The sequence below is a fragment of the Euprymna scolopes genome, chromosome 19 (assembly GCF_053919585.1).
Source record: "Euprymna scolopes isolate OS-2025 chromosome 19, ASM5391958v1, whole genome shotgun sequence".
In the NCBI taxonomy this organism is placed as follows: Eukaryota; Metazoa; Mollusca; class Cephalopoda; order Sepiida; family Sepiolidae; genus Euprymna; species Euprymna scolopes.
Window position 1 is genome coordinate 19,701,857 of NC_136500.1, and position 21,571 is coordinate 19,723,427.

General features: G+C 36.8%; 1 protein-coding gene across 3 annotated transcripts in view; it reads right to left on the reverse strand.

Annotated features, from left to right (window-relative positions):
* Positions 1 to 2,439: 2,439 nt before the first annotated feature.
* Positions 2,440 to 21,571, reverse strand: part of LOC145303472 (5'-AMP-activated protein kinase subunit beta-2-like) — a 90,003-nt gene continuing 70,871 nt past the window's right edge. For all 3 annotated transcript variants that reach the window (XM_080144821.1, XM_080144820.1, XM_080144822.1), the window contains 4 exons: positions 16,458 to 16,569; positions 10,395 to 10,528; positions 4,400 to 4,468; positions 2,440 to 2,881 (listed from right to left, as the gene is read on the reverse strand). In XM_080144821.1, the coding sequence (XP_080000947.1) occupies positions 2,804 to 2,881; positions 4,400 to 4,468; positions 10,395 to 10,528; positions 16,458 to 16,569 (393 nt within the window). In that variant the 3' untranslated portion in view covers positions 2,440 to 2,803. The remainder of the gene's footprint in view (positions 2,882 to 4,399; positions 4,469 to 10,394; positions 10,529 to 16,457; positions 16,570 to 21,571) is intronic.

Sequence of the window (21,571 nt, forward strand, 5' to 3'; positions counted from 1 at the left end):
AATTTCCCTCACTCTGTGCCTAAACCTAAACGTAGATTCCATGAACAAAGCTTCTTTCTTAGGACCGCACACCTGTGGAACTCTGTTCTGTTTTCCAACTGACTACAATATAGTTGTCTTCAAGTCCAATGTGAACAAGTTCTTGATGAGCCATCCCTTAAGTAATCCAATTTACTAAATTTCCACTACCAATGATTACTCAGATATTTTCCCATTGACTACCGTACACTCATTAACATTTATCCCCAAGTTGCTTCTGGGCCTTGATAAGTGATGAGTCCTTTGTTTACAAAAAAAAAAAAAGGCTGACTACCCAGTCATAAAAATAAAATATGCTTAAATATGATATTTTCATTTATGCTGATTTTTGTATTTATTATTATATAGCCAATTCTCTATTGATTATTATATTGTACCCAATATATAGTAGTGATTTCAAAAGTTTAAAGATAAAAATAATATGTCTTGTGTGCCATCAGTTAGAATCGGAACCAAAACATTTAGCTTTCCAGCAGTATTCGCTACCATCTGAGCTAAGATGACACGCATATCAAACCATTACAAATCATCTGACAAATGTATAAATTCATATTTTCTTTTTCAGTTGCCATAGAAAGCAAGAGAGGGGGGAGAGAGAGAGAGTGAGGGAGTAAATGATAGAGCGGCAGGGAAAGAATAGAGAGAGAATGAGAGTGGAATAGAGAGAGAGAGAGAGAGAGAGAGAGAGAAAGATATTATAAAAGAAAGATGCTATCCACTTTAAGTCTTCCATTTTGTTGTCCATGCCACCGGGCAATGAAGAAAAACCATGCAAGTGTTCATATAAATGAAATTCCACAAAACAGGATGCTTATTCAGTATAGGTTACAGATGAGAATTGCAGGTAAAAAACTATTAAAATACTTCTAAAACAGGCAGACAGATGCAACATTTCATCGAGGGGACAGCGGTTGAAGCCTAGCTGACAGTGCGGTACCTATTAGGTTTGCGACTCTCTTTTGAACCTTGTCTAAGAGTGATAGACTAGTAAGAGATGCACCAGCCCAAATATGACAACAATACTCCATACATGGGTGAATGGTGAAAGGATACTCTTAGGCGTAAGTAACTTTCTAGCACAGTAGAGAGAGCCCACCTTTTTTGCAGCAGCCTTGACAATGCCCGCAGATTAAATATATAACAAGTAAATGTTACCAAACCTATCCAGCTGGGTAGAAAAGTAACTTATCTTGCCTTTGGTAATATTTATTTGTAATACATTCAATTTTTTGACCACTTTTTTTAATATCTGTAGATTGTAAAACAACCCCTAAAATTCTATTCATTTTTACCAATTTTTGATGTAGATAACTATTTTTGCCTAATATGTAAGTATAACAAATAGTTTTCCTGTTAGTTTATTTGGAACTGCAATTTCATCTGTTCCCCATACTATATGGAAATGTTCCACAAACTGCCAGAATTTTAATTCTGACACTATTCCTTAGAATATTAGTTGGAAGATGTAATTAGTTAATAAAATTGGATGTATGCTTCTTTTTTTTTTTTAGTTCTTATTTAGAATTCAACCTAATTTAAAAAAAAAAAAAAAAAAAAAATCTTTATGATGTACACACCTGTCACTGAATGAAGATGTCGTATTCCAAAAATCATGATTTTTCTATATTTTTGTTGCTTTTCTTCAATTCAGTTAGATTTTAAATTAGAACCAAACATTTGCTTTTAGTAAATCATCTTTTAGAATTTTAATGATATTCTGTGATAATTATTGGTAACAAGATTTTCTTTCCACAAACATCCAAAAGGTTATGTTAGAATTCTGAAATAACGGATAATTTTAATAAACAATCCACAACAAATAAAAATGAACCCACTTTTAAATTTTGTACCCATCTACACATCCACACACAAACTGTATGAATTGTATTTTGAAGTCCAGATAATTTTTTTTTAAACCTAAATAAAAAGAAATTGTTCATGTCTAGAATATAAAAAAAAAAAATAAAAGAAAACTGTCTGATATACATATCCATGTCAAAACGAAAATATCATCTCTCAAAAATCACGTAAATTGATCAAGTAATTTTATTTCTCAATAAGAAAATCAAATCTAACAAAAGACCAACTTTTTTGTCTGCCATTTTGAAAAAAAAGTCGAAGATAAAAAGGAAAAAAAGGGAGATAATTCAAACCTGTAAGATTTATGTTGTAATGCCTACGAATTTCCATTAATCGCTTAAAAATGATTTTCTTTATGAAAATAAAACTACTAGATCAATTTATGTCATTTTTGGAACATGGTATTTACATTTGTCACAAGTACATAGATCATACAGGTTTTTTTTTTTTTTTTTTTTAATATGGGGGAATTATGGAAAAGAACCAAATTTTAATAAACCATCTCCAACAAGATCTTCCTTCAAATAAAAATGAACCCACTTTTCAATTGTATACCCATCTACATTTATTTATATAAAAAAATTGCATCAATTGCATTTTTATTTTAAAGTCCGGATAATTTTTTTTAAAGCCCAAATAAAAAGAAAATTCCTAAAATAAAAAGCCTTAAATGGGCAAAGCATTTTCAGAAAAAAAAATATCTTTGCAAAGAGCTTTGTCCACAAGAACAAGAAAAAAAAAAAATGTTTTTTATACAATTTGGCCAACAGATTGTAGACGCGTCATTTATATACAAACTTTTATTTCTTACAGAGTAACGTTCATCATCATCATCACAAGCAAGCTGTAAGTTGGGATTGGAGGTGGGGTGTAATCCAAGAATTTATTTTCTGTCTTTCCGATGTTAGATGGGCTTGTACAGTAATGTGGTGACATACTTCTTACGGAAACGGTGAGTTGCACTCAAAACCATGACGCCATCCTGAAAAGAAAAGAAAAATATTAAAGCACGTTTACAAATAAATAAAATAGATTTGTGAATATGTATTACGTGTTCATTGCTCTGCCATAACTGTCTCACTTGTATCACTACCAAACCATTTTTTCTTTAGATCGAATAAACTCATTAAACATTATTGAAAAGAGTATAAAAAAACAAAGAAATATCTTTAAAAATTGGTCCATTAGAACTGGAGTTATGACCATTCAAAGTACCAAAAAATGCATGGTTTACTTGACATTTTGTCTGAAGACAATCTTATTCAAATGTATATAAGCTTGTGAAAATGGTAGGAAATTTGCACAATTTACAAACTAATCCATCTTAAAATTCCACAGCACTGAAAAATTTGTCACCGAGAAGGATTCAAACATATACAAAATTATTTTGCTTTATTTTTTATTGTTTTATTCACGCCAAAGACCAAGCTTCTGACTGCTAGTTTCCCTCCAACTGAAAAGCAATCGGTTGATCTCGACACAGAAACCTTCAAAGAGGTTCTACAGTATTTGAACAGAGTTAAATTGGTTGTTTTGTCTTTTCTGATTTAGTTTCAATAGTTTTGTTTCAACACGCATTCTCCCAACATTCTGTCTTCCCACTCGTCGATGGTTTCTTTCCCTTCCTCTTTTATACTCGTTCAACAAACTCCCTCGCCTCTAATTTGTATATTTCACACGTAAAGTTGCATGACCGTCATACATATAAATGCAACGTTGGCATTTTAACTTTTTTTTCTTAGAGGAAAAAAAACATGGAACTCGTGCTATTCAGGTAAGTTACAGTTTTCCCCACAGAGGTCAAGCAGTTTAAATACCTTGGATCCATCATCAAGACCGCGACAGTCCAAGGCTAAGAAGATATCCACAACCGCATCAGCAATGTTCATTTCACCTGTCGACTGACTTTGATCACGGCTCTGGTTCCAGAAGAAGATAAAGCTCAACAAAGATCAGGATCTACCAGGCCTTGGTCTACACTATTCTGCTTTATGGCTGCGAAACCTGGCGTATGTGTGTAAGTGACCTTTGCAAGCTAGAGATATTCGACCATCACTGCCTATGCCACATCCTACGTGTCCGCTGGCAACAATTTATCTTCAACCACATGGTTGGGGCATGATGCAAGGTACGTTCCCTTCAACAATCCCTCCTTGCTAGACGCCTTCGCTGGTTTGGCCATGTGCTTCGCCAAAACCCAGGTGACCTCATTTGTGAAACACTACCACCAAACTGGAAAAAACACTGCGGTGGCCAACTCAAGGCCTGGCTTAGGACAATGTAACAGGATACTGAAATGATCCTTGGCTCCCGTCTCTACGGGCTCTGCCAATGGAACCACAAATGGCTTATACTTGTAGTGGAAACAGCCTCTGACTGCCACACCTGGTCAGTCGTTATACGGGATGCGGTGAATTTGCTGGATGGAGCCGGCCCAACGAATCCAGGGTGAACGCCACAACAACCAAAATGATTTTGCTTCAAAATAATTTTTACAAACCTTAATTGATAAAGCATACAAATGGTTCAGCATCACGTGATTTGGTTCAGGAAGGAGTGTCGGTTCACACTGGAAAGGAAAATAAAACAGCCTGTTGTCATAAAAGAAAAAGTGGTTTCTGTCCTGATATAATATTAAAAAAACAAAAACATTAAAAAAATCTGTATGATGTACGTCCCCATGCTGAAATAAAAATATACTCCCCACCAAAAAAAAAAAAAAAAAAAAAATAATCAAGTAGTTTTATTTAAAAAAAAAAAAAAAAAAAAAAAAAATCAAATTTAATGAGTGTTGGAGAAGTGACCGTTTAAACTGTCATTTTGAAAAAAAAAAAATCAAAACAAGGGAGATAACTCAACAATAATTAAAAACTTGTGAGATTTATGTTGTTATGCCCATGAATACCAATTAATTACTTAAATGATTTTCTTTATAAAAATAAATCTACTTTATGAACTTACATACTCTTTGGAATATATTTTTGTTTGGTCATGAGTACGTACATTAATATAGATTTTTCTTTCTTTTTTTTTAAACTCTGGGCAAGAATCATAAAAGCATTACTTTTCTTTAAAAAAAATTAAAAAAATAAAAATTAAAAAAAAAAAGAATGAAAGAAATGATAAAAATATAATTTCAATCCATTTAACTTGGATGAGCATCCATTTTACAAATATTCAACGTTTCACGGGCTAACAAAATATAACCCACATGTGGCTTTTAATTGAGATTTAAGTTTGATATCATTTTAGAAATATATAATTTTCTCTATTTTAAGGTAAACAGAAACATTTAATGTACAACACAATTATACTGACACACCACTTCTCATTAGATCCTCGAAGTTAAGCAAAGTAGAGTCTGATTACTATCAAATGGGTGACAATTTAAGAATACCAAATACTATATGCGAGAGGATATTGACACCTTCCTGCAAGAATTGTAAAAACCTTAATGTCGTTAGATCTAAATAATACTTAAGTTAGCTAAAAAAAATTTCGATGCTGGCTAGAGAATTTTTATTTGTTATCTATACTCCTATAATTTTTTTTTTGTGTATTGATATTCATATTAAAAATCCTTTTTTCTATTTATTTAAAACTAGCTTGGACGCCTGGCATTGCCCAGGTGTTTGAAGGTGTGTGGTGAGCAAAAAAAAAAAAAAAAAAAAAAAAAAAGATTATGTTCATGCAGATATTTTACATAATTTATACCTGCATAATATTTGTTTAAAAAGGTTATAGTAAACAGAAACCTCTTTCTACATATTTTTATGAATGCGTATATATATTTGTTTAAAAAATTTTGCCTACCAAACTCCTTTGTCAGTTTTTGTTTATAGACAAGAAACTTAATATATAGGGTATTCAAACCCATGCAAAACTTTATAGTCGGGTTTTAGCTGGGGAAAATCGATGCAAAGGTGTGAAAATGAAAAACAATGGAATTTTCCAGGCGAAGGTCGAATGATGGCATTACAAATATGCTTATGTAACGTAATATCTATCGGTTCATGTTATAATTTTCAGCTTTGCAGCAAACATGTTTTCATAGCTCGGCATTAACGTCAAAGGAAAAAGTAAATCATAAGCTAAATGTTTTTGTTTTAATTCTCGGTGGTGGCACACAACTTTTTTTTTTTTTTTTTTTTTTTTAAATCATTACTATATATTAGGTCTAATATAATATATTAATAAATAAAAATCTGCAGTAATCAATATATTATATTTAAGCATATTTTATGCCCGGCATTGGCTGGGCGATCTGCTTGCTGATAATATTCTATTAGATGCGGGTTAGTCTATTTTTGTAGGTTATTTGTAACTTTTGTACAGCATAATCACTAGTTCCCTTAGATCACCGAAGTTAAGCAACGTTGTGCCTAGTCACTACTAGATGGGTGAACATTTGGGAATACTCTGTGCTGTATATCTTCTTTAACCAAAAACTTCCTCCTTCAGTGGAAGCTGGCTTAGTCTGTCCATGGCGACTGACACCCCCAGGTATTACTGAATGTATAAAAAGGACCATTTTAGTTTATATTTCATGGTTTGTAAAGAGGAAGAGAAATGAGAGTGTGCTGCATGAGGGATCACTTTATTTTGCACAAGATATCTCACTACTGATGCAATTCTCTATCTATATAAAAGCTAAGTACGTCCAAGGATGGAATACTGTTGCCATATCTGGGCAGGAGCTGCCAAAAACAGCCTATCATGCCTTGACAGAGTACAAAATAGACTTCGTGGCTTAGTGGGGGATGCCCTTTTCTCTACCCTGCAACCCCTCTCTCACAGAAGAGACGTTGCGAGCCTATCCTTGTTTTATCGTTATTTTCATGGCAGGTGCTCGTCTGAACTCCAATCCCTGGTCCCCCCTCGCCAATCTTTCACGAAAAACACCCGTCTAGCTGAATCCACTGTGAAAAGTTTCCCCCACTCTATATCTGTGCCTAAATCAAAACGCGGATTCCATGAACAAAGCTTCTTTCTTAGAACTGCACGCCTGTGGAACTCTGTTCCGTCTGCCTGCTTCCCTCCGGACTACAACTTGGATGTCTTCAAGTCTAATGTTAACAAATTCCTAATGAACCGCCCCCTTAAGTAAACACTCCATCAAATCTCCACACTAACGTAATGTACTTGCAATAACCCTTATCCCTGAGTGGCTTCCGGGCCTTGATAAGTGGTGATCACTGTGTAAAAAAAATAAATAAATAAATAAAAAAAAAAATGATTAAATTACACTTCACCTCATTTGTATTCCATCTCATAACAGTTCAGCCAATAAAACCTCAGATATTCCTTGTGTGAATTTTCATATTTGTTGTAATTTTAAAGTAAACTCATTATTTAATCAAGTCATTCCTATTTATAAAATGCCTATAAATAAACACTACAGTACTTCTTTTTTTTTTTTTTATCCAGCCATTTTAAATATATTTTATATCATACATTTTAACATATCAAATTACAAACACTTTCGGTTTAAATAAATCAAAAGTGTCTATAATTTGATATGTTGAAACTAGTCATTTGGATAAAAAGTTTGGCACTTGGCCCAAATTCCCCTCCCTCATATAAAAAAAATATAAATAAATAAAAATCTGTATGATATATATACCTGTGATGAAAAAAAAATGTTGTATACCAAAAAATCACATAAATTGATCAAATAGTTATATTTTTATTAGGTTGATGAGAATATTTTTGCAGAATTTTAAATTGTGATTTCAAATGAATTTTCATAATACCTTTATAACTACTTCATTTACTCACATAAAATTAATATACAAAAGTATAAATTTATGCATAAACTTTAATATTTACTTCAAAAGTGCTCAATATGTAGGTAGAGCTAGTTAGTAATTTATAAAATATATATGGGGATTAAGCTACACTGAATAATCCGCGTTTCATCCACTCTAGGATTCTTCAGGCTTATGCACAAATTTTGTGGTTGTCTGTCATTTTTATATATGCACCTTCTATTGAGATTTTAGTTAGCCAATCAGCTTATTAGTATCCATCGCGCCCTTCCTATCAGCCAATGAACATGCACTAACAGAACAAAGGCCCACTTGACCTCTGGTTGACCTGATTCTTTGTATGTTCTATTTAGCCTGGATATCTAGTGTCTTGACCTGTTTTAAATCTAGGTTAGTTTTTTTATGTTATATATATATATAGATATATATATAAACTATCATACATATATATGTATGATAGTTTATGTATATCCATGTTTATTTATTTATTTGTTTATTTTCTATTGTTTTTGTTAGTTTTAAAATTATTTTGTATGTCTATCCTAGAGTAAATTTTAACCTGTGAACACAGTTGTTCGCTATATATCTCCTACAGTTTAATAGATGTTGGGATTCTTTAAAGTGCAGGATAGAAAATTTTTCATGAAGGCATAATCTACATGGGTTGTCTAGGTCTCTACAGGTGTTTGCTTGTCTTACTATTTTCCATTCGCCTACCGGCGAACGGCCGCTTTCCTTGAGTTCCTAGTATTTATTTGCTAGCTTTGTTTTCATACGGTGTTTTTTATTGTTGAATGTACTTTTGTGGTCATAATATCGAGTTTTAAAATCTAAGGAAGTCATACCTATGCAATATTTCTTGTTATTCGTGTTTTCTTTAGCGAATATTGTGGCCTGGTAAACTATGCTTTTGGTTAGACATTTATTTTGAAGTGGGCAAAATGTGCGGTATCTATAGTTGCATTTATCTTGTTCGTTATTAGTATTTTTATTTTATTTCTAGTATGGTTGTTATTGTCTGGAGTTGGTTTATTATTATTATTATTTCTGCTAGTTATATATGTGTCTTTTGTGTTAGTTTTATTTTTGTCATGGTGTCTACTTTTTTATTGTTTATTTTGTTGTTGTTTACATTGTTTTTATTTAATATTTTGCTATGTGCTTTAATTATCATCTCTAAATTTTTTGCAGCAGCTTTAGGATAACTTTAGGGTATTTTTATTGAAAATTTTGTGCAAGAGGTTGGTTGCGGGAAAGTGCTTTTCGATAAGATCTAGAAATTTCTTGCCAAGTTTTGTTTTTAACATTCGATTGTATGGGGCCGTATACCAGATTATATTTATTTGTCTTCTATTTTTAATTTTATTATAGTTATTGGTATTTTGTTGCTTATATTTGATATCAATATTTTTGTATCCAGTATTTTTTAGAGCTGTTTTCTGTTTTTTTTTTGTTTTTTGCAAAACTCGATTTTTGCTAATTGTCTTAGAAAACTAATACCTTTATATATATCATTTTTAAGGGTGTTTTTCACTATCTAATCGTTTAAATTACAATTGTTTTAAAACAATTAGGTATTTTCAGAACGTTGAATACAAAATGGAAATGAGCAAATTCGCACAATTTTCTTATTTTGATTCAAGCTAGGCTGAAAAGCTGCTGAAACAGCTTGTGATATCAACAAAGTATTTGGCCCAGGAACCACTATTAAACACACAATATAATGGTGGTTTAAGAAATTTCACGGCAGCAACAAGTCTTGAAGATGATGAGCATAGTAGTGGTCGACCATCGGATGTTGACAATGATCAATTAAGAGCTTTAGTCGAATCCAATCCATGCACAATTGTTTGAGAACTTGCTTCTGAATTAGACCTAACATATATGACATATTCCAAAAATCACAAATTGATCAAGTAGTTTTACTTTTAAATGAAAAAATCAAATTTTATGAGGAACAGTAGAGTGGCTGTTTTTGCTACCATTTTTAAAAGCAATCTTTTAAAAAACAGAGAGATAACCCAAAAATTCAAACTTATGAGATTTTTGTTACAGCGACTACAAATTCCAATTAATTGCTTAAAAAATGATTTTCTTTTTAAAAAACCTTGATCAAGTTATGTAATTTTTTAATATGCTAATTTCGTTGTCACAGGTAAATACCTCATACAGATTTTTTTGTTTTTGTGTTCTTTGTTCTTTGTTATTGCAATGAAATTTGAAAAATGAAATGTTCAAAAATTACAAAAAACGCTAAAGCAGAAAATTAATTATTAATGCAAATAGTTTTTGAAGACAATTAGAAAAAATTAAGCTATACTAAATCAGCCAAAGATTTTCAGTTTTTTAGAAAATATTTACCTCCATTGTGTTATAATTAGAACTCTCTGGTTTCTGTTTTTTTTTTTTTTTTTTTTGCAAAACTCGATTTTCGCTAATTGTCTTAGAAAACTATTTTTATTGACAATTAATTTTCTACCTTATCGTTTTTTTGCAACTTTTGTATATCTTCATTACTGTGACATGACAATTCAGTAGATACCAGAGGTTTCACTTGAAATTTAATATTTTAATTTTCGAATTTTACTATAATAATGAAGAAGAACTGAATTTTGAAGAAAAAACAAAAATCTTAATATTTGCCAAAATGACTGAATTATCTCCCTTGTTTTCAGATAACACTTTAAACTTAATACAATAAAACTGCAATTAAAGAAAGTAACTTACATGTGCAGGGGTATCCTTATTAAGAATGACTTGAAGCAAATGGGGTGGTATAAAAGGTGGACCGTGGACTTTTTCCGCTCGTCGTGGAGGCATATCTTGTCCGTATGCCCCTGGCGGCGCAGTATTAAAATCATCTGAAAAAGAAAAAGAGGAAACATGTATAATGAGAGAGGAAAGTAGAGAAAAACAGAAAAAGACTAAAAGGGGAGGGGTATGAGTGAGGACTAGAAAACTAAAAACGGGTCTCGTGGTCAGAAAAAAATCTTGTGCAACATGACTTGTAACTTCAATCAGTTACTTAAATAAAAAAAAAAATTTAAGTGCAACTTCGATTGAAAGGCATCATCAACAGTCCCGAAATGAGAAAGGGACAAGGATAGGAGGATGAAAAGAGAGAAGTGACCAGATATGAGCAGAGATGGAAAATGGAGTGAAAAAGAGAGTGTAGGAAAAGCGTAGATAGAGGGAAGGTGTTGTGAAGGGAGAGAGAGTAGTGGAAGAAGAATGTTGAGAAGGAGGGAAGGAGAGTGTCGGGAAGGAGAGTGTAGAGAAGGAGGAGGGAAGGAGAGTGTCGAGAAGGAGGAGGGAAAGAGTGTCGAGAAGGAGGAGGGAAGGAGTGTCGAGAAGGAGGAGGGAAAGAGTGTCGAGAAGGAGGAGGGAAAGAGTGTCGAGAAGGAGGAGGGAAAGAGTGTCGAGAAGGAGAGTGTTGAGAAGGAGGAGGGAAAGAGAGTGTCTGGAAAGAGAGTGTCGAGAAGAGAAGGAAGGAGAAGTAGGGAAGGAGAGTGTCAAGAAGGAGAGGGAGGGAAGGAGTGTCGAGAAGGAGAGTGTCAGCAGAAATAGAGAGAGAAAAGGAGAGAGGAAGAAAAGGAGGGAGAGTGTGGAGAGAGACGAGGAAGGGAAGGAGGGAGAGTGTAGAGATAGAGACGAGGAAGGGAAGGAGGGAGAGTGTAGAGATAGAGACGAGGAAGGGAAGAAGGGAGAGTGTAGAGATAGAGACGAGGAAGGGAAGGAGGGAGAGTGTAGAGATAGAGACGAGGAAGGGAAGGAGGGAGAGTGTAGAGATAGAAACGAGGGAGGGAAGAAGAGGGTGGAGACATAGAGGGAAGGAAGAAGAGGGTGGATACATAGAGGGAGGGAAGGAGAGTGTCGAGAGAGAGAAAGGGAGGAAAGGAGAGTGTCGAGAGAGAGACAGGGAGGGAAGGAGAGTGTCGAGAGAGAGACAGGGAGCGAAGGAGAGTGTCGAGAGAGAGACAGGGAGGGAAGGAAGGAGAGTGTCGAGAGAGGGAGGGAAGGAGAGTGTCGAGAGAGAGAGAGGAAGGGAAGGAGAGTGTCGAGAGAGAGAGAGAGGAAGGGAAGGAGAGTGTCGAGAGAGAGGGAGGGAGGGAAGAAGAGTGTCGAGAGAGAGAGAGAGGGAGGGAGGGAAGGAGAGTGTCGAGAGAGAGAGAGAGAGAGAGAGAGAGGGAGGGAAGGAGAGTGTCGAGAGAGGGAGAGAGAGAGAGAGAGAGAGAGAGAGAGAGGGAGGGAAGGAGAGTGTCGAGAGAGAGAGAGGGAGAGAAGGACAGTGTTGAGAGAGAGAGAGGGAGAGAAGGAGAGTGTCGAGATGGAGAGAAGGAGAGTGTCGAGAGAGAAAGAGAGAGGGAGAGAAGGAGAGTGTCAAGAGAGAGAGAGAGAGAGAGAGAGGGAGAGAAGGAGAGTGTCGAGAGAGAGAGGGAGAGAAGGAGAGTGTTGAGAGAGAGGGAGAGAAGGAGAGTGTCGAGAGAGAAGGAGAGTGTCGAGAGAGAGAGAGAAGGAGAGTGTCGAGAGAGAGAGAGAGAGAGAAGGAGAGTGTCGAGAGAGAGAGAGAGAGAAGGAGAGTGTCGAGAGAGAGGGAGAGAAGGAGAGTGTCGAGAGAGAGAGAGAGAGGGAGAGAAAGAGAGTGTCGAGAGAGAGAGAGAGAGAGGGAGAGTGTTGAGAGAGAGAGAGAGAGAGAGAGAAGGAGAGTGTCGAGAGAGAGAGAGAGAGAGAGAGAGAAGGAGAGTGTCGAGAGAGAGAAAAGGAGAGTGTCGAGAGAGAGAGAGAGAGAGAGAGGGGGAGAGAAGGAGAGTGCCGAGAGAGAGAGAGAGAGGGGGGGAGAGAAGGAGAGTGCCGAGGGAGAGAGAGAGAGAGGGAGAGAAGGAGAGTGCCGAGAGAGAGAGAGAGAGGGAGAGAAGGAGAGTGCCGAGAGAGAGAGAGAGAGGGAGAGAAGGAGAGTGTCGAAAGAGAGAAGGAGAGTGTCGAAAGAGAGAGGGAGAGAAGGAGAGTGTCGAAAGAGAGAGGGAGAGAAGGAGAGTGTCGAAAGAGAGAGGGAGAGAAGGAGAGTGTCGAAAGAGAGAGGGAGAGAAGGAGAGTGTCGAAAGAGAGAGGGAGAGAAGGAGAGTGTCGAAAGAGAGAGGGAGAGAAGGAGAGTGTCGAAAGAGAGAGGGAGAGAAGGAGAGTGTCGAAAGAGAGAGGGAGAGAAGGAGAGTGTCGAAAGAGAGAGGGAGAGAAGGAGCGTGTCGAAAGAGAGAGGGAGAGAAGGAGCGTGTCGAAAGAGAGAGGGAGAGAAGGAGCGTGTCGAAAGAGAGAGGGAGAGAAGGAGCGTGTCGAAAGAGAGAGGGAGAGAAGGAGCGTGTCGAAAGAGAGAGGGAGAGAAGGAGCGTGTCGAAAGAGAGAGGGAGAGAAGGAGCGTGTCGAAAGAGAGAGGGAGAGAAGGAGCGTGTCGAAAGAGAGAGGGAGAGAAGGAGCGTGTCGAAAGAGAGAGGGAGAGAAGGAGCGTGTCGAAAGAGAGAGGGAGAGAAGGAGCGTGTCGAAAGAGAGAGGGAGAGAAGGAGCGTGTCGAAAGAGAGAGGGAGAGAAGGAGCGTGTCGAAAGAGAGAGGGAGAGAAGGAGCGTGTCGAAAGAGAGAGGGAGAGAAGGAGCGTGTCGAAAGAGAGAGGGAGAGAAGGAGCGTGTCGAAAGAGAGAGGGAGAGAAGGAGCGTGTCGAAAGAGAGAGGGAGAGAAGGAGCGTGTCGAAAGAGAGAGGGAGAGAAGGAGCGTGTCGAAAGAGAGAGGGAGAGAAGGAGCGTGTCGAAAGAGAGAGGGAGAGAAGGAGCGTGTCGAAAGAGAGAGGGAGAGAAGGAGCGTGTCGAAAGAGAGAGGGAGAGAAGGAGAGTGTCGAAAGAGAGAGGGAGAGAAGGAGAGTGTCGAAAGAGAGAGGGAGAGAAGGAGAGTGTCGAAAGAGAGAGGGAGAGAAGGAGAGTGTCGAAAGAGAGAGGGAGAGAAGGAGAGTGTCGAAAGAGAGAGGGAGAGAAGGAGAGTGTCGAAAGAGAGAGGGAGAGAAGGAGAGTGTCGAAAGAGAGAGGGAGAGAAGGAGAGTGTCGAAAGAGAGAAGGAGAGTGTCGAAAGAGAGAAGGAGAGTGTCGAAAGTGAGGGGAGAGAAGGAGAGTGTCGAAAGTGAGGGGAGAGAAGGAGAGTGTCGAAAGAGAGGGGGAGAGAAGGAGAGTGTTGATAAGGAGGAGGGGGAAGGAGAGTGCCAGGGAGAGGGAGGGAAGGAGAGTGTCAGTAGAAATAGAGGGAGGTAAGGAGAGTGTCGAGAGAAAGGGAAGGGAAGAAAGGGAGATGGAGAGGGAAGGAGGGAAAGTGTGGAGAATGAGAGAGAGATAGAAAGAGGGATAATTAGAGAGGAAGGGAAGGAGGAAGAATGAGAAAAGCAGGGAATGAGGGAGAATGGGACGGAGGGAGAGTGTGGAGAGAAAGGGAGGTTAGGAGGGAGAGTGTGCAGAGAGAGAGAGATGGGGGATGAGAGAGTGTGGAGAGAGAAATGGGGGAGTGAGTGTGGAGAGAGAGAGAGGGAGTGTTGAGAGAGAGAGGGAGGGAGTGTTGAGAGAGAGAGAGGGAAATGGAGGGAATGTTGAGAGAGAAAGGGTTTGTTTGTTGGTTGTTTTTGTTTTACGGCATATCAACCCTTTTCAGGTTATTTAATGCAGAATCCGGTGATTTTGAAGAAAATTTTTTTAATAGAATATATTTGTTTTTTGCAAGTCAGTTTCTTATTAACCCATAGTTGGGACCCTAACAGTTACTACCACTCCAGGTCAGAGTGGACCTGGGAGCAATGGCAATTAAAGGGTGGCTCCACACTCCCAAGAGCCCGCAAGCTGGGGCCTCACCATCGGATATAGTTTAAGGTCATATCCAGAACCCCCATTGAGGGACTTTTACCCTCTACAGGGGGGCAGTCGGCGTATTCTAATGCCCCACTGACAGGGCCAGAGAGAGAAAGGGAGATGGAAGGAGGGAGTTTAGAGAAAGAGGGAGATGACGGGTGTGTTGTTGTAAATAAAATGTCTATGTCAAGTTAACTATGAGTATCCTCATTTCTTCCAACATTTTCTGTCACTTATGCGCTACACAAATATTCGCCTTTGGGCATAATCTTCTGCAAGGTATTAATAGTTATTATATACCAACATTCATAATGATATAAAAAGAAAATACTAGAAAAATACACATTATATATCCTCATAATAATATATGTGTATTCTGCATATTTCATCTTTGTTAAGAATAATCAGTGTGGTTATGTATAGCTGTTTGCTGGTCACATGATTTAAACCCGAGACCCAGTCAGAATAATTTACCAAGAGCCAACGCCTTAGATAATGCAGCCATAAAGACATCAATACCTTTCTAATTTTTTTCCAATTAAATAAGAAAGAGGGATTATATGTAAGGAGGAAGGTGAAGGAGTAGATGGGAAGCGAGAAGGTGTAATATATGAGGACAATGGACAGAAGAAAAATGCATAGAGAAATGGAAGGTAAGAGAAAGAGAAATCAGTGGTAGAAAAGTGGGTGGGAGAATAAAACCACCAATAACTCAAAATTTTTCAATTAAATAAGTTTAAAAATAATTATTTTGACCCTCCCTCCCCCCAAAAAAATCAAAATAGAAGACATTAAAAAAGACTGATCATATCAAAACTAAAATTTATTCTAAGAAATGAATAAAACCATTTATTAATCTTATTTTTACAATAGATGTCTTTTTCAAAGGTTTTTTTCATTTTTTTTCCTCTTCATTCAACTGATATTAACCCTGATGTTCCCCCACCCCACCCCGTGGAATACAATAAAATATACACTTGATCATACTGACAAACCTAAGTAAAATCCAAATCTAATGTGGTTGGTGCACTTTTGAATAGAAGAAACTGGTCACATCATTGAAAATATTATTTTCTAAAATTATTTAAAGAATAACCAAATAAAGTTATATAATTTTTTTATTAAATGAATATTTGGAAAATTAATCTAACATATATTAATGATTTTTTAATCTAACATATGATTTTTTTTTGGAAAAATCTGAGAATATAATGTAATCTATATATATAAATTAGTAGCGTGCCTGTGTGTACAACTCCTAATGACCAAAGAAAGGTAAATATGAAGAATCACTCCACCCTCGAAAATTCCTTTAAAATTACCACTTTTGAAGGTTTTCGGGGGTGCTGAAAATTAAAATAACGTTTAAAATTACGGCAAACGAGTAGTTTCCAAGATATGAAAAAAAAAAAGTTAGTTTAAAAAGTGGGGGATCACTTTTCTATAATAATTTAAAATAAAATGAGCACCCAATTTGTGGTCACCATGGGGGGTGGTAACTTTCTTTCTACCCTCGGAAAATCTTTTAAAATTACCACTAACGTAAAAAATTCCAGGAAACAAATAGTTTATAGGATATGAAGAAATGCACCCACTTTATGGCCACTGGCATTCAGATTTTACAAAAAAAAAAAAAAAAAACCAGGAGTGAACTGAAAATGCTTTTATGGAAATCACTTCAGGCAAGACATGAAACTATTTAATGTAAGGAGCTATCAAGAACAAAAGGTGATTATCGCAAAGACAGGAGATGCTCAATCTTGAAAACTAAAAAAACAAAACAAAAAAAAACACAAAAGCTCAAACAACTATTTCAAACTTAAATGTGACAAATGGACGAAATCTTTTAGGCACACATAAAAAATTATTTAAAAAAAAATCTATGATGAATTTATAAAGAAAACTTGACAAACAACTTACTTTTTCTTCTGCAATTTTCACTGTCGATCGCAAGAGCTTCAAATACTTCAAAGTCACTTTTTCTCACTAAAACAACGTTATTCAACGTCCCTAATGCATTTGGGACGGTGGGCTGCAGAAATAAAGACAAGTTATCAGAAAAACAAAAATATAAAACAAAAACGTTTTGCAAGATAAAAACAAAAACGCTTTGCAAGATAACAAAAACATTACACAACACAGAACCAAAAACAAAACACAGAACCAAAAATTAAAGACTTTCTTCAGCTTTCACTCTGTAAAGACTATATTATTCTAGTAAAATCATGTTTGGTGAAGTTAAAAACAGAAAGTACTCCCTTTTGATGCAAGTACACATAATTTACACAATCAAATAAAAAATATGATACTCAACACTAGAGATTTTGAATGTTGATTTCAGTATTTTTTTTTTTTGTTACGTGCTGCACACAGAAAAGACTAGACACGTTAAGATTGCGAAACCAGATAATAAACTATTCATCTTCATCTGTTAGATGGTTTTGTTTTATGGCATATCAACCATTTTGGGTTCAGTTATTTTGGTAAACGTTTTTATGCTCCAAGTTCTTTAAATCTCCAAATATTTATTCATGGTATTTGGTTTGGTTGTTTTTTGCTTTTAGCTTTGTTAAACATGATTAAGTTTTGCAAAAAGAAAAAAAAATGATATCAATGTTTGGTGTATTTTAGGTTAGGAAGCCAGTCTCTTCAGACCTTCATGTATTTATTTAGTCATTTAGCACATGAATTCATGGATGGAATTAGATTTTGAACAAAATCATTATCATCATCCCATTTTGATATTAAGATTATGCAAGTATCTCCATGACAGGCAACACTTAGCTATGTTTCAAGCCTGCTCTTCATGAAGTCCAATCTAAATCTATCAATATTAAATCAATATCTTTACATGAAGTTAAATCACTTAATAGTTTGCCTTGGCCTACCATGCTCTGTAGTGTTCATACAAGAGGTAGGTTTTTAAAACTAAATTTAATCTTTCTCATCATCCGATTTTGGTATTTAAGGTGCTGTGAGTTGTTATCTGCTGTGATTGTGTAAGCCTATCCTGTATTGCCAGGCTCTGTAGCAGATGGCGCAGATATAGATGGTGTCTAGTTGCCACCCTGTTCTATGCAATTTCCTTTTGTAATAGTAATTCTTCTAATGCACTCACTTCCAAAAGATAGAAAGTCTGTTTTGTTTGCTGTTCAATACACAGGGGCTAGAAGAGGAGGAAGAAGTAGTAGGCAGGATTGGTTTTATGGAAAAGAGGGCGAGACTAACTGCGAGAATTCCCGAAATTTGAGAGGAATAAAAGACCGAACTCGGACGGATAGGTGACGCTGCTTTTGCTCAAGCAGAGAAAACAGTGAGAGGCGAGGAAAGTCCCTTCTTAAAGAAAGTTTCGGCTCAAAGTGAGAAAGAAAGCGAAACTGAAGGACCCAGCAGTTTTCACCTTTCCCTTCACTGCTGGTCTCTCCTTTCTTTACTCCTCTTGTTTTTCATGTTTACTTCCTTTCTTTCTCTCTTTCTTTTCTCTCTATTTAAATGTTTATTTTTCTCATGAGTCTTCAGTCACTTTTTCTTTTCCATTATTTCCTAAATTTTTAAGATATTCTTGAGATATACAGGTATAAGTGTCGCGCTATACATGAACACAAAGCACATAAAGTATCCACAATCCCACCAATCTGAAGTTTCTAATTAAGCACGGTTGAAGAGATCCTTTAAATTTGTAACCATGCATACACCTGACTATGGCAGCGTTGTTATGCCCAAACCATTGCATATCAAAAGCATTTGGAGCGCATATGTCACTACCATGCAAGATGAGTTATTTACTTCCTTTCCACCATAGGAAGATGTGACACAAGGTCAGAAATGTGGAGAAACAAAGTGAAGCCAGCGCTCCTAAAGGAGAAATACTCTGGCTATTAAAAAATTGCCTGGGTAGCCCTTGTTGGCATTCTCTAGTAGGGGTGCCTCAGGCAGTAAGCAATAAATTTACTCCACCCAAAAGATGGAAGGCAACGACCTGGGAAACTGGACCTTTCAGGACTACTCGAAACCATGCTCCATCGGGAGAGATTCAAGATCATCATATTCACAAATGGCGAAGACTACCTTACTGTGTCGAAGACATAGCCTTGACTGGTATGAATATAAGCTACTCTAACTGAAAAGACTGCTCAAATCTTAAAAGAAACGTGCAAGAATATAAGAATTGGCAGCAGCTTTATCTTCAAGGAGCATAGCACCAAGCAAACACTATCCAAGTAACAGAAAAAAAAATTTTTTTTTACATTCTCTCATAAAGGGTTAGACACAATGTCAGGTGTGGGTTTATAAAAGTGTTTCTGCGGAACGAAATGGGTTTGAATTTAGCACACCCAGCATTTCAGTCCATGTTATTAACCACTTAGCCACCGTTGCACACTGATAGCATGTTCACAATCACAACCTAAGTAGCAGAAGGTGGCTTCAATATCAAGTAGACAGTAGAAACTATCAATATATTTATTCAAAATTAGCTGTAACTACTTGGTAATGCCTGGGAGTTTTGTTTTAATTTCAGCTCCACTTAATCAAAAAAAAATAAAAATAAAAAATATTAGATTTTTTTTTTAGAAACGAGCCACTTCTTATCAAAGTCCTGAAGCCACTTGAGGATAAGAGTTAATGAGTGTACAGTAGTCAATGGGAAAATAAGAACTTGTTCACGTTGGACATGAAGACAACCATATTGTAGTCAGTTAGAAACTAGGAAAACGGAACAGAGTTCCACAGGCGTGCAGTTCTAAGAAAAAAGTTTTGTTCATGGAATCTACGTTTAGGTTTAGGCACCCTTTGCCAAGAACTTTGCAGCCAATTCTACCCTTTGCGACCAAGGCCGCCAACCCCCAATATTTCCTCCTGTATCAGAAAACACACTATGTGATATACAAATATCTGTATGTGATGTTGCCAAGCTAATCAAAAACCTTGATTCCAGTAAAGCAACCGGCCCTGATGATATTCCAATTATAGTACTCAAAAAACTTCAACCAGAATTAGCACCCATACTTACAAAACTGTTTAAACGTCTTAAGGAGAATTGCTTCCCATCACCCTGGAAAATCTCATCAGTATGCCCTGTATTTAAGAATTCAGGTGATCGTTCATTCCCCCTCTCAGTACAGGCCAATAAGTCTCCTGTGCGTCATGAGTAAGTTGCTGGAATCTGTGTTAAATACAGAAGTAATCAACCATCTCAGCAAAAATAACCTTCTTAGTGACACACAATATGGTTTCCATTCTGCTAGATCTACAGCAGATGTGCTTACAGTTATATCTCATAGGATTAGCGAATCTCTCGACAGAGGCAACCTTTCTAGGGCAATTGCTCTTGACATATCAAAGGCCTTTGATAGGGTATGGCATAAAGGTTTACTTCACAAGATCTCTAGCTATGGTATAGCTGGAAATGTCTTCTCAATTATTAAATCATTTCCCTCTGATAGGTTCATAAGAGTAGTAGTTGACGGGCAAAAATCAGAAGCTCACAGTATAAATGCTGGAGTCCCTCAGGGGTCCATCCTGGGCCCAACTCTTTTCCTGATCTACATTAATGATCTTCCAAATCACATCCTTACATCATTCGTAGACATTTTTGCTGATGACACTACCATCTATGGTAGCACATCTAAGACAGTAAACGACCAAGTTCTCTCCGATTCTCTCTCCTCTGATCTTGATCACGTTGTACAATGGGGAAAGGAGTGGCTGGTTACTTTTAATGCATCTAAAAGCAAGCTTCTATCTTTACATCATCAACGTTCTGATCCCCATCTGGCATCAATTAAAATGAATGGCTCTCGTCTTGGGGAGGCCTCAAGTTTTGATAGGCTTCTGGGCTTGACCTTTACTCCTGATCTTAAATGGAATACGTACATCAAATCTGTTGCCAAGGCCGCTGGAAAAATGGTCGGATCCTTCTATCGATCCAGTAGATATCTCACTGCTGATGCAATTCTCTATCTATATAAGAGCCAGATACGTCCAAGGATGGAGTACTGTTGCCACATATGGTCAGGAGCTGCTAGAAAAGACTTGTCCTGCCTTGATAGGGTTCAAAATAGACTTCGTGGCCTGGTGGGAGATGTCCTTTTCTCTTCGTTGCAACCTCTGTCTCACAGAAGAGATGTTGCAAGTTTGTCTCTGCTTTATCGTTATTTTCATGGAAAGTGTTCAACTGAGCTTCAATCTATGGTCCCCCCTCGCCAAACTTTCACAAGAAACACTAGACTAGCTGAAAACATTATCAATAATTTTCCCCACTCTTTATCTGTACCTAAACCTAAACATAGATTCCATGATCAAAGCTTCTTTCTTAGAACTGCACACCTGTGGAATTGTCTTCCGTTTTCCTGCTTTCTATAATATGGTTGTCTTCAAGTCCAACGTGAACAAGTTTCTGATGAGCCGTTCCACTTAAGTTAACAAATTTACCGAACTTCCATTACTATCGATTACTATATTGTCCTTTTGACTACTCTACACTCTTTAACCCTTATCCTTCAGTGGCCTATCGGCCTTGATAAGTCGTGACGTCTATATATATAAAAAAAAAAGGCACAGATAAACAGCGGAGGAAATTATTGATAGTAGTTTCAACTAGACGAGTGTTTTGTTGTGAAAGTCAAGCCGGGGGATGAGCACTTGCCGTGAAAATAATAAAGCAGAGACAGGTTCGCAACGTCTCTTCTGTGGGAAAGAGGTTGCAGGGAAGAGAAAAGGGCATATTGTTTGGTCATAAATGAACCCAATCGTTACATAACTGATTTCGTTCAAGTAATGTTGTATTAAAAGTCATATTCTGAAATGAAGACAGATTAACTAATCATGCAGAAACATTGAAGTTGAGTAAGACGTGTGTTTGTAAACTATAAAGAAGAGAAAGAGGAAAGAAGGGGAAAAGGAGAAAAAGAAGGAGGAAAGAAGGCAGAAGACGTCAACTAAATATTTCTTCAAAATTGTTGGATATAAAAAGCTTCCAATCTTTTAATGCGTATGAATTTGCTAAGAATTTTAAGGCTAGAAATTACTTTATA